Consider the following 12,706-nt stretch of genomic DNA (forward strand, 5'->3'; position numbering starts at 1 on the left):
TGCGCAGCTCATCAGTGAACAACGGCTCTGTGTAGTTAATGCTGCTCCATGTGAAAGCCCGCATGTGATGGAGATTTACCGCTGATTAAAGAACCGGCTTTACTGACAAGATGCGCATTAAATATCGCATGCGATTTATCGTGCAGCCCTAACATGTTATTAAATATTGGAATACCTAGGATTAATGAATGGTCAGAAGAATTTTTCATTGGCAGTTTGTTAACTAATGAAGCCCTAATGTAAAGTGTGACCGAACAATAAAGAATCAAAACACTTTCAAACAATATCTAGGGCATGTTGTAGTCCAGATTAAAATGTAAAAAAAGTTTGAAAATAAATAGCCTATTAAGTCTAGATATTTAAGTATTTGGTGCTGTGATAAACATCATAGCAAATACACAAATCTAAGTGGCTATTTAAATCATTTAAACATGATTAAGAAACAGGAAGTAGTACAACTGCTTTGTTTACAGGGTTTCTGGGGTAACGGCTGCATTTAAATGAATTATTATTATTATTATTATTATTATTATTGCTGCAGTTTAGCGCCATCTGCTGTCAGAGAGTGAAAGTGCAGTTTCATCCAGAGCGACTCTCACATGTTCCGCCATGTGCTTCTTGTCCGGGCTTGTTTACATCAGAGTGGTCACGTGTCTTTCACGCAGCATGTGGTGTTGTGCATTTTGACCAGTTGATGGGAAAAGTATTCTTAAAATGCATTCAAAATTTGGAATAATTTGTAATATATAATTATTCACGGTATTTAGAAGTGCCCACGATAACAATACCGTGCATATTCATTACCGTGATATATCGCATTACCGAATACCAGCACAAGTCTAGTTCTGACAGCACTTTAAAGCAACAAGAAGTTGAATAAGTTTTGAATGAACTCAAAAAATGAAAATTCTGTCATTATTTACTCACCGTCATGTTGTTCCAAACCTGTGTGACTGACTTTGTTCTGTAGAAGACAAAAGAAAATATTCAAACAACATTGGACCCCATTGACTGCCATTGTATGGGCAAAAAACATTGGATCATTTTTCTAAATAGCTTCTTTGGTGTTCCACGGAAAAAATGAAGTCATAAAGGTTTGTACTGATGAGTAAATGATGACCGAATTTGACATTTTGAGTGGACTATCCCTTTAAGGAAGCATTTTAACTGAAATGGAACCTGGAAGTGACTGAATTGAAACACTATATGTCCAGTCCAGCAACTCAATTAAGGGTCAGTCATGCATGCAAATACAAGTTGCTCATGTGACACTCACAAAAGACTTGACTAACAATCACATTTGACTCCATTAGGGATTGATGGTAGCATGTTGCTAAGCTAAAAGCACAAAAAATTAATAGAACATGTCAATGCTAATTTTAAAAAAATTAATTTTTTTTTAAAGATTTGTTTTAAAATAAATTTAACTTCTACTTTTCAGTACTGGAAGAATATGTAAAATTCAACCCTAAATTTTCCTCCACTACGGTACTATTCAAGAATTATTTATCAGTCATACATTAAATTGATCAAAAGTGACAGTAACTTATATTTCAAATAAGTGCTGTTCTTTTGAACTTTTTTTTTTTAATCAACAAATCCTGAAAAAATATATCACCATTTCCACAAAAATATAAAGCAGCACAACTCTTTTCAAAATTGATCATAATAAATGTTACTTGAGTACCTCATCAGCTTATTATAATGATTTTTGAAGGATCAATATAACCCTGAAAACTGGAGTAATGACTGCTGAAAATCCTGCTTTGCAATCACAATAAATTTCATTTTAAAATGAAAACAAAAATAAAAATTTTTTTTAAATAGTAAGAATGTTTCACAATATTAATGTTTTTACTATATTTTTGATCCAACAAATGCAGTCCTTGTGAGGATTATATTTAAAAAAATTAATTTTTTTTTAAAGATTTGTTTTAAAATAAATTTAACTTCTACTTTTCAGTACTGGAAGAATATGTAAAATTCAACCCTAAATTTTCCTCCACTACGGTACTATTCAAGAATTATTTATCAGTCATACATTAAATTGATCAAAAGTGACAGTAACTTATATTTCAAATAAGTGCTGTTCTTTTGAACTTTTTTTTTTTAATCAACAAATCCTGAAAAAATATATCACCATTTCCACAAAAATATAAAGCAGCACAACTCTTTTCAAAATTGATCATAATAAATGTTACTTGAGTACCTCATCAGCTTATTATAATGATTTTTGAAGGATCAATATAACCCTGAAAACTGGAGTAATGACTGCTGAAAATCCTGCTTTGCAATCACAATAAATTTCATTTTAAAATGAAAACAAAAATATAATTTTTTTTTTAAATAGTAAGAATGTTTCACAATATTAATGTTTTTACTATATTTTTGATCCAACAAATGCAGTCCTTGTGAGGATTATAACTGTTTTGTTTGCAATGAACTGTGGGATTGCTGTGTCCACCGATAATGGCTCAAAATTTTACTTAAATCAAATATTCAACATTTGGAACAGTCTTTGTGTCGGGAGTGCAGCTATGTTGCCTACAAACGACATCTAGACAGGCAACTCTCTGAGTTTTGAGTTCTGATGCTTTAAAGTGCCCCTATTATGTATTTTTGTAAATTACCTTTGATGCAGTGTGTAATGTAGCTGTATGTGAATGTAAACAGTCTTCAAAGTTGTAAAGCTGAAAGTGCATCATATTTCTCATAAGGAGTCGACTCTGAACTGCTGAAACGAGTAGTTTTAAATTCTAATCCCATTTCCGCGAAGTTCACATGTCGCAAGTTACCACATTCGCATAATGCCCGCCTACATTCTACGTGGAAATTCCGCAAAAACATCCCTCAAACGCTGTAGCTTGTTTGTGTGGATAACGTAATGTTGAGAAGAATCTGTGCTCTCCGCGATAAAAGTGAATTCGGTTTATTTTCACTTCCAAAGGATGAGGCTGTGAAGAAGAGTCAGCGGTTAAAATTCATCTTTACTACGATACCCCAGCAGTATAATCCCAACCTTTTGCTGTATTCCCGTCATTTCACTGATGACTGCTTCCCAAATCCCTGCGAGTTCAACGCGGGATTCATAAACCGGTTGTCTTTGAAAGATGGCTCAGTGCCCAGTTTGTTTGGACCAGCTTGCTCCTCTGAATCACAATCTGTAAGTATGATTAATAATTGTTGCTTTAATGTTCTGTCAAATGTGCAAAATATGTAGGCTTGTGTTGTGTATACACTCAATGTAGCTGTAGGTCTCCATCTAATTCCCGTTACAGTGCTGCTAATCAGCTGTGGGCCTAGAAATGTGTCGATTAATATAGAATGTCTGTCGTTCTTATTACTTGGAATCATGATAAAGGATGGAGCAATACGTTGGTTTACAAACGGCAGTGCTTTATCAGTACTCCATGTCTGTGTTCAACTAACGCATATACCATTATTGTTTGGGTTTTTACTACTAAGCTGTGGACCTAGTTCACTAACGTAAGTGTAAAACAACTTTTTCCCCTCTGATTCTTTATTTTTAGAACAGAGTGGAGCACTATCATCATTATAATAGGATGTATTATTGATAAGCCGTATTCCAGTACTAGTGATGGGCATTCTGTTTCTGACATGCGCTGTACGCAGTAGACCAATCACAACAGACTGGGTCATCGGACCAATCAGAGCAGAGTAGCCTCACGCAAAGGAGTGGTTTGGAAAGATGAATCTTCGAACGAATCATTTGAGAGTCGTTGAGAAATAACGTAAAATTAAATGCATATTATAAGAAAATTAAAGTGTTATTTGTAGGGCTGGGCAAAAAAAAACGATTAATCGTTTTTTAAATGACGCCGATTCGATATCGATTCTCAAAAGCCGCGAATCTATCTTTTCCGGTATTTATTTCAGCACACATTTAAAACAAGATCTGATTAACGTGAATCTTATCATTAGTCTTCTCCACTAGATGTCACCCTTATTTACCTTGCGCGATGTTATCATGGCCATACGCGTGATTTGCAATGCTCAGGTGAAATGCTATAGTAATACTATAAATCTGCGGAAGCATTTGATATCACGCATAAGGCACCATGATTTCCGCAATGCATGAATGGCGGATGGCGCGGCGCACTGTTTTGTTTACTACACACATACTAAAGTGCGGATGACGCTTGCGGTGTTTTCAGCTTCTACCGTCTCACTATATGATGATATGAACACAAATGTCATCTCCAGGTGCTCTGAGAGTCACTTCATTAGCATTTATCATTTAATTTGAGAAATCTACCGTCATATCACATACACAGCAGCTGCAAGTTCTTCACGGCAACCCGTCAAAATAAAAGTTTAGTTTAACATTCTACTGTCTGAATATATTACTATTTAGCAGTCTTAAGAATCAATGCTACTACTGCTAATAAATATTAATACATCTTTATTTTTAAAGGAATAATCACATCTGTTTTCTTTTTAATTTTAACAGTAAACCTCTGTTGTGCAGCACTTTGTTTTCCAAAAAAATAAAAGGGTTTACTTTTCATTTGATTAGGATCAATTAAATTAATGTTTTATGCCTTCATCTGATTACCAGAAAAATTAAGAACATTTTATAGGGCCCTATTTTTATTTTTTTAAAAAGTATAAAAAAAGTAAAAAAAGTATATGTTTAAAATACAGGCATGTGGTTCTTAATTTCTTTTTATTAATTCACCATTTGTAAACTGATGTTTACTGTTAATTTTTTTGAAATATCAATAGCATTTGTGTTAAAACTATGTTCACTGAATGTAATCAAAAAATCGAGAATCGAATCGAATCAAGAGCTTGCAAATCGAAATCAAATCGAATCGGGACATCTGAATCGATACCCAGCCCTAGTTATTTGACCTTGCATGCATGTAAACCTGTTGTTGGGGACTCCCAAAACCAAATTATAAACATTTCAAATAGCATAATAAGGACACTTTAAATGGTAAATAATACTTGTTTATACACTTGTTTTTTCAGTATGTTTGCATGTGCGGTGGGGCAGGTCTCGTGAAGTTCTGCTTAATAAGGAAGAAATATTAGATAGAAAGCAGAGTGCCATTGTAAAAGTGCATTGTGACATTGTAGCAGAGTGTCTCATTGCTGTTTATGTGTGATGTATTGATAATTTGATATGAATGAATGAATGAATGAATGAATGATGCATTTATATAGCGCTTTGTGTATTGTTGTACACCCAAAGCGCTTTACAATCATGTGAGGGGGTCTCTCCTCAACCACCACCAATGTGCAGCATCCACTTGGATGATGCGACGGCAGCCACGGGACAACAGCGCCAGTGCGCTCCCCACACACCAGCTACAGGTGGAGAGGAGAGAAAGCCATAGAGCCAATCAAATGGTTGGTGATTATTAGGAGGCCATGATTGACAAAGGCTTTCTCTGATATCAGTTCTGCGTTATGTAAACTGCTGTTCAAAAGTTTGGGATCAGTAAGATTTTTTTAATGTGATGACCAGAAGTTTTTTTCTGGTCATCATGGCTGCATTTATTTGACCAAAAATACAGAATTTTTTTTTATTACCATTTAAAATAATGGTTTTCTATTTTAATATAATTTTAAAATATAATTTATTTCTGTGATGCAAGGTCTTCAGTGGCACATGATCCTTCAGAAATCATTCTAATATGCTGATTTATTATCAATGTTGGAAACAGTTGTGCTGCTTAATAGAATTATTTTCTAACAATATAAATCTTTATAACTTTTTTTATCAATTGAACACATCCTTGCTGAATAAAAGCATTCATTTCTTTAAAAAAAAAGAAAAAAAATACTGACCCCAAAATATTTTGAACAGTACTGTGTACAGTAGTGTATATTGTTACAAAATATTTCTAATTTGAATAAATGCTGTTCTTTTTATCTTTTTATTCATCAAAGAATCCTGAAAAAAGTATCACAGGTTCCAAAAAAAATATTAACCAGCAAAACTGTTTCCAATATTGATCATAAATCAGCATATTAGAATGATTTCTGAAGGATGATATGACACTGAAGACTGGAGTAATGATGCTGAAAATTCAGATCTGCATCACAGGAATAAATTACATTTTAAAGTATATTAAAATAGACCATTATTTTAATTTGCAATATTTCTCAATATTATGTTTTTTCTGTATTTCTGATCAAATAAATGCAACCATTATGAGCAGAAGAGACTTCTTTAAAAAAAACATTACAAATCTTACTGATCCCAAACTTCTGAATGACAGTGTATGTATCAGCGCTCACATGACTATGCACACACACAAGCTATACCAAGGTCTAAAATCTGAGTCCCCAGCCATACCTGCACACATGCCCTCTAATACCTTAATTCCCTGCCCCTCTGATCCTGTCAGCACACTGTCAATCTCCAGCTTTCCATGCCCTGACCTTTGCTACTGCTCTTGGCTTAGTTTACCTATAAACACACACATTCAGACATCCAGCTTTTCTCATGCCTTTCCTGTGAGCTGCCCCTCTTTCAAAATTGGAATCATGTGAAACGTGTAAAGAAATAAAGAGCGTCTTCTTTTAAAATCATACCTCTGAGTGTGCACCAGTTAGTGGACTGACGTCAAGCATTACATTTATGGCTTTGAACTTTGATCGGTTGGTCTTTGAAGATGGAGCTGTCATGAAGTACAGCGCTCGGATATGTGAACTGTGGTTTGCACGCACACACAACACACACGCATCGCACCACAGGTCTCATGGAGTTGGCTGGGTCCCTCTTGATGATTGAACTTTCCCTTTAATGAGCTCTGCTTTAGCTTGAGTACAAAAATTGAGAAACTCCTGTAAAGTTAGAGATTAAAATGATAAATGCTGTGTGATACTACTTGTGTAAATGTTAACACGCTTATGTTTGTGATGGAATGAAAACGGGAAAACATAGAGAAGCACACAGCATATTTGTGTGTGTGTGTGTTTGTTTGTGTATTTGCGGCTTTAGCAGATGGACCCGTCTGATTTAATCTAATCTAATCAAATCTAATCTAATCTAATCTGTATGTTTCTCCAGTGTAGTGGGGTAACGTGGGAAATTGGGATTTAATCTTGATTTGGACGGGAGAGTTGAGACGATTTAGTGGGGTTAAGGGACTGTTGGGTGTTTAGGAACACGTCCCAAACTGTAGCAAGGTCTCATAAGATTATGATTTTTCATTCACTAGAATGCTTTATAATTGCAGTGCCGATGCATCTTCCTTTCTCTTGTCACATAATTTTCTTCTATTGATAAGCATTATTGAAGGGATGGTTCACCCAAAAATGAAAGTTCTGTCATCATTTACTCACTGTCATGTCATTCCTAACCTGTTTGACTTTTCTTCTTCTGTGGTAACCATTGATTTCAATTGTAATACACTAAGGCATTTTTTAAAAAATATCTTTTGAGTTCTGCAGAAAAAAGCAATGTAGGCGATGCAAGTTCAAGCCTGGCTTATGTCATTTACTCAGACCTGCCACTTCTGTCCATCATTTCCTAATGCTTAGTATGATCAATAGTAGTAATGATAAAAAAAAAAACTGTGTAAGGTCGGTGCTGGGTCAGTGAATAAAAGGACATTGAGAGTGTTCACCAGTGCTGAAGGACATCATAAATTAACATGGTGCATGTGATGCATTACATAATATGCATATTTTCAGACCCAGAGTTTGAATATGTATGTGTTTCTCTGAGCCCTTATTCCTGTTCATTTGCTATCCAGCAAATACAGCAACTACACACTACCATGTAAAAGTTGGAGATTTTTTTGTTTTGTCTCTTATGTTCACCAAGGCTCCATTTATTTGATAAAAAAATACAGTAAAAACATATTGTGGAAATATTATTACAATTGAAAACGACTGTTTTCTTTTTATTATGTTAAAGTGTGATTTATTCCTGTAATGGCAAAGCTGAATTTTCAGCAGCCATTACTGTAGTCTTTAGTGTCACATGATCCTTCAGAAATCATTCTAATATGCTGATTTGGTGCTCAGTAAGCACAGCATTTCTTATTATTATCAGTTGTGATAATCAGAATCAGTTGTTGCTTTATTTTATTTTTTTGTGGAAACCATGATTCTTTGAATAGAAAGTTTAAAAGAACAGCATTTATTTGAAATTGAAATATTTTGTAGCATTATAAATGTCTTTACTTTCATCTTTGCTGATTAAAAATATTAATTTCCTTCAAAAAGAGCCTTACTGACCCAAACGTTTGAACGGTAGTAAACTCTTCTGTCTTCCATAACTACAGAAAGTCTTCTTACCAACAGTCAAAGGTTGTCAAATGATTCTACTTAACAAACACCAAGTGCTGCTTCAAATGCTTATTTTACACTTTCTGTGCTCTAGAGCACAACAATGACATGTTACATACAAGATTTCAACCGTGATTCTGTTCATACCTCACATATCACTCAAGCTCACTGATCTGCTTCTGACCCCTCAATTGCCAGGTAGTCACTTCAATCAGAGGTTGAATCATTTATCCTCATGTGTGAGTTTGTGTGTGTATGAAAGCGAGAGAGTGGGAGAATGTAGTTGAATTTGAATGTCATCCGAGTGTGGCCATCTGAAATATTTTTCTGATCCCTGTATCCCTTCTCTCTGTCAGACCCACTCTGATGCCAAAGGAGGAGGGCGTCCCAGTGTGTCACGTAGTCGGAATGTGGTGCCGACTGTGGATGAAAACCCCCACATAGGAAATTACAGACTGCTGAAGACCATCGGCAAGGGCAACTTTGCCAAGGTTAAACTGGCCAGACATGTCCTCACTTCTAAAGAGGTAACTAGATCTCCTGTGTATCTACCTTTTTTAGTGGATCTAGTTAGGTGAATACTCACTACACTGAAAAAAAAATTGTGTGAAATTTACTTTTCACAAGTAAATTTCAACAATCACAAAGTAATGGCAAGCAACAAACTAAATGTGAAATTTTGAAGTAGAAAGACTGAAATAGTATTTTCTTGTAAAACATACTCTAATGAGCTTTGTTTTATTTACAACTTTGAAAAATCGTTTTTTTACAGCATATCAGCTCCCTCTTAAGTGTGTGTTCACACTTGTAGTTCGGTTTGTTTGGTTCATTTGGTCCAGACCAAAAAGGAAAATTATATATTTGATCCTGGTCCGCTTAGCGTTCACATTGGCATTTTTGACAGCGAACCTAAAGACACCGAACCTAAAGGCATAGTGATACGTTCACAACCTGACTGGTTGGCATGAATGACGTATATATCGTGACGGAACTCATTGAACACCCCAAACAAAAGGTGCGTTAGACTTAAAGCGGCGCTGCGAGTGTATGATATCAAAGCACCCATTAACCGAACGGTCTGCTCAGCGCCCTAAAGACACCGAACCTAAAGGCATAGTGATACGTTCACAACCTGACTGGTTGGCATGAATGACGTATATATCGTGACGGAACTCATTGAACACCCCAAACAAAAGGTGCGTTAGACTTAAAGCGGCGCTGCGAGTGTATGATATCAAAGCACCCATTAACCGAACGGTCTGCTCAGCGCCCCTTTAAGTCGAACACACCTAATGCCGTCCTCTGGACTAAGCGTGCTCATTCTTGCGTGTACATATAATTTTATTTTCACCACCTGCAAACTCACAAGGAGCACATAAGAGGCACTTTACCTCATCGTAGCTCCACGTTTGCCCTCTGCTAATTTTGTTTTGGTTACACCACGTCGTCAAATCATGTTGCATAGCATCGCATCTTGTCATTACTTCCTGTTTTTGGTTCGTTTAGAAGTATTTGGTCCATGTTGCGTTCATATATCATTCGAACCGCACCAGAGTTTGTTTGGAAGCGGACCAAGACCCATCTTTTCAGCGGTCCTGGTGAACCACACTAACAGAGCAATCGCACCAGGGTTCGTTTTAATCGAACCAAACATGCCAAGTGTGAACACACCCTAACACAGATGTAACCGACAATTCCAAATTGTTATTGATAATGCACAGTTAAAAACAAAATACTAGTTAGTCTTATAGCAGATACTTTCATCATATAGTACACTTATTTCATGGTTTGACCGTTTGAGATTTAGCGACCTGTTTCCCTTACAGTGTGCACCAGTGTTCGGATGGCAGCGTTTACACTTACTCAAATGAACCGCACTAACAGAGCAATCGCACCAGGGTTCGTTTTAATCGAACCAAACATGCCAAGTGTGAACGCACCCTAACACAGATGTAACCGACAATTCCAAATTGTTATTGATAATGCACAGTTAAAAACGAAATACTAGTTAGTCTTATAGCAGATACTTTCATCATATAATACACTTATTTCATGGTTTGACCGTTTGAGATTTAGCCTGACTGTGATTCAAGTCCAGCCTGTTGCATAAACTGCTTAGACTAGTATTAAGTTAGTCTATTTTTTTTTTAAGACTGGTCATAACTTTGTCAGTTGCATAAAAATTTTAATTGGTCTAATTTGAGAAAGAAAGTGCGGTTAGTCAGTAGTTAGTCAGACTAGTTCTTAAGACAAAGTGTTCGTGCACTTGCTCCAGATATGCTGAATCTCATTTCAAATCACCTATGTTTGTGGTTTGGATTTTTTTGCTCAAATTCAGACTACAAAGAAGTAATCAAATATGCAAAATATTATTTAAGATGAATTTCTCTTTAATTTTTTTTACATGTTTCAACATTCCAAAGCATGTTCTTCAGTGATACCATTTCCTCCTTGCTAAATAAAAATAAAATAAAAATATATTTTGGCTGAAAATGATGCAACTGTGGAACAGGGATATATAGAAATCATTTTCAAAACAATAAATATGTAAAAGGTTTTTAATTATTTCAACAAGTAACAAAAATAAGGGAAGGCATTGTGAAATGTGTTTAAGCCAATTTTAATGTGATATTTGTATAACAAAAAGCAAAAGTTGAAATGGGATAGGTTTAATAAAAAGCAACCCCTGGGGCATGCTTCTGGTGCCTGAAGTTGCAGAAACATGCAAATATATCTCTAGCACAGTTAGCATTCAGAGTCATCTTTCTAGTGTTACTCTAGAATTTTAAAAAATCTTTTTGAAAAAGGTCATTTATTTTTGAGAGAGCTGTTTAATATGTGTGTGTTTCTTTTGTCTCAGGTAGCAGTGAAAATCATAGACAAGACACAACTCAACTCTTCTAGTCTTCAGAAAGTGAGTCTGCAGATCTCCTCTTTTTATCTGTATATCTGTCTGGAGAGAGGGCTCAGAGGCGGTAATTACAGGAAGAGAGGCTGAAGGATTTCCTCTGACGTGGGAATGAACGGGTTCTGCTTTACCCCCACGCACACATATATACACTGGTCACGTTCCATAAACTTTTTGCTGTGACTACTGCAGAATCCTGGAGGGTATTAAAGAAATGAGGTTAATGCATTGTTCCTGCTGCTAGTGAAATTTTAACAATGCATGTGCTGTAAAATGTTAATACACTACCATTCACAAATAGGATTTTTTGGGGTCTGAAAGGTTCTTTGGAATTAATTGTTTTTTGAAAGATACTTTTATTCAGAAAGGATGCATTAAATTGATCAAAAATGACGACACGCACAAAAAATTTATATTTCAAATGAATGCTGTTCTTCAAAATTTGATAATCAAAGACTCCTGGAAAGATCACTCTCCACACTTCATTAAGCAGCACAACCATTTTCAACTTCTAATAATAATAAGATAAAAGATTTCTTGAATACTAAATTAACATCTTTTTTTTAGGGATCATGTAACGGAAGTGATACATTTATTAAAATAAAGACAATATTACTGTTTTTGACTTTTTGATTAAATAAATGTAGTCTTGATATACATACCCTATTATTTAAAAAATATATATACTTTTTTCAAACTTTTGAACAGCATTGTATGTAATCCCAGATTTCCACAGTACATCTGTGTTCGATTAAACAGACAATAGTAAATTTTCAGATACAGTTTTTTCATTGTTTATCACTTCATTTATTAGTAAATCCTGCCTAAAATAGCTTAAACCAACCCAAAATCTTTTGTTGGTCATAGATTGTCTGCCGGCCTGACCAAGCTGGTGTTCAGAAACTTTGACTAACTGCTCAAAAAACCCCTATAACACCAGACTGAACGACCAGCAAACCAGCTTCAAATGGGATTGACCCGAGTCTTTATAGGGATAGTTCATCCAAAAATGAAAACTGTCATCATTTACTCACCCTCAAGTTGTTCCAAACCTGTTTGAGGTTCTTTCTTCCATTGAACACAAAAGAAGACATTTTGAAGAATGTGGGTAACCAAACAGTTGCTGGTCCCCATTGGGGACAATTTTTTTCGGTAAACTATCTGTATAATTTAATGAATCTGGCATTATCACAAGAATCAGGTTAATAGTTTATTGTCAAGGCTTACAATCTTCTCAAATCTTCTCTTTATTGTGTTTTCTCAGCTCCTCCGAGAAGTGAGAATCATGAAGTTTCTGAATCACCCAAACATCGGTGAGTGAATTAGAAAGAACCCATCTAACTGGCCAAATTATTTTAGTATTTCAAATCAGTGTCTAACATGAATCATAGGAATTGTTCGATCCAAGATAAGAGCAGTCTGCCGAAATAGTTTAAAATCGGCATTCCTGACTTTGATGTCATAGATGTTGAAGAAATGGACTGTTTGATGTGTGCTGAATCTGATACGCACTCGTTCAAACCTACA

General features: G+C 35.4%; 1 protein-coding gene across 2 annotated transcripts in view; it reads left to right on the forward strand.

Annotated features, from left to right (window-relative positions):
- The window catches only part of LOC107588181 (serine/threonine-protein kinase MARK2-like), a 56,611-nt gene that overhangs the window by 17,355 nt on the left and 26,550 nt on the right, over positions 1 to 12,706 (forward strand). Inside the window, exons 1-4 of one of the 2 annotated variants that reach the window (XM_016276202.1) lie at positions 2,858 to 3,163; positions 8,628 to 8,798; positions 11,132 to 11,185; positions 12,444 to 12,492. In XM_016276202.1, coding sequence (XP_016131688.1) covers positions 2,885 to 3,163; positions 8,628 to 8,798; positions 11,132 to 11,185; positions 12,444 to 12,492 — 553 coding nt within the window. In that variant the 5' untranslated portion in view covers positions 2,858 to 2,884. Of the gene's footprint in view, positions 1 to 2,857; positions 3,164 to 8,627; positions 8,799 to 11,131; positions 11,186 to 12,443; positions 12,493 to 12,706 lie in introns of those variants that run through there. The other variant, XM_016276203.1, reaches the window with a different exon arrangement.

The sequence above is a fragment of the Sinocyclocheilus grahami genome, unplaced genomic scaffold (assembly GCF_001515645.1).
Source record: "Sinocyclocheilus grahami isolate Dianchi unplaced genomic scaffold, SAMN03320097.WGS_v1.1 scaffold99.1, whole genome shotgun sequence".
NCBI classification, from domain to species: domain Eukaryota; kingdom Metazoa; phylum Chordata; class Actinopteri; order Cypriniformes; family Cyprinidae; genus Sinocyclocheilus; species Sinocyclocheilus grahami.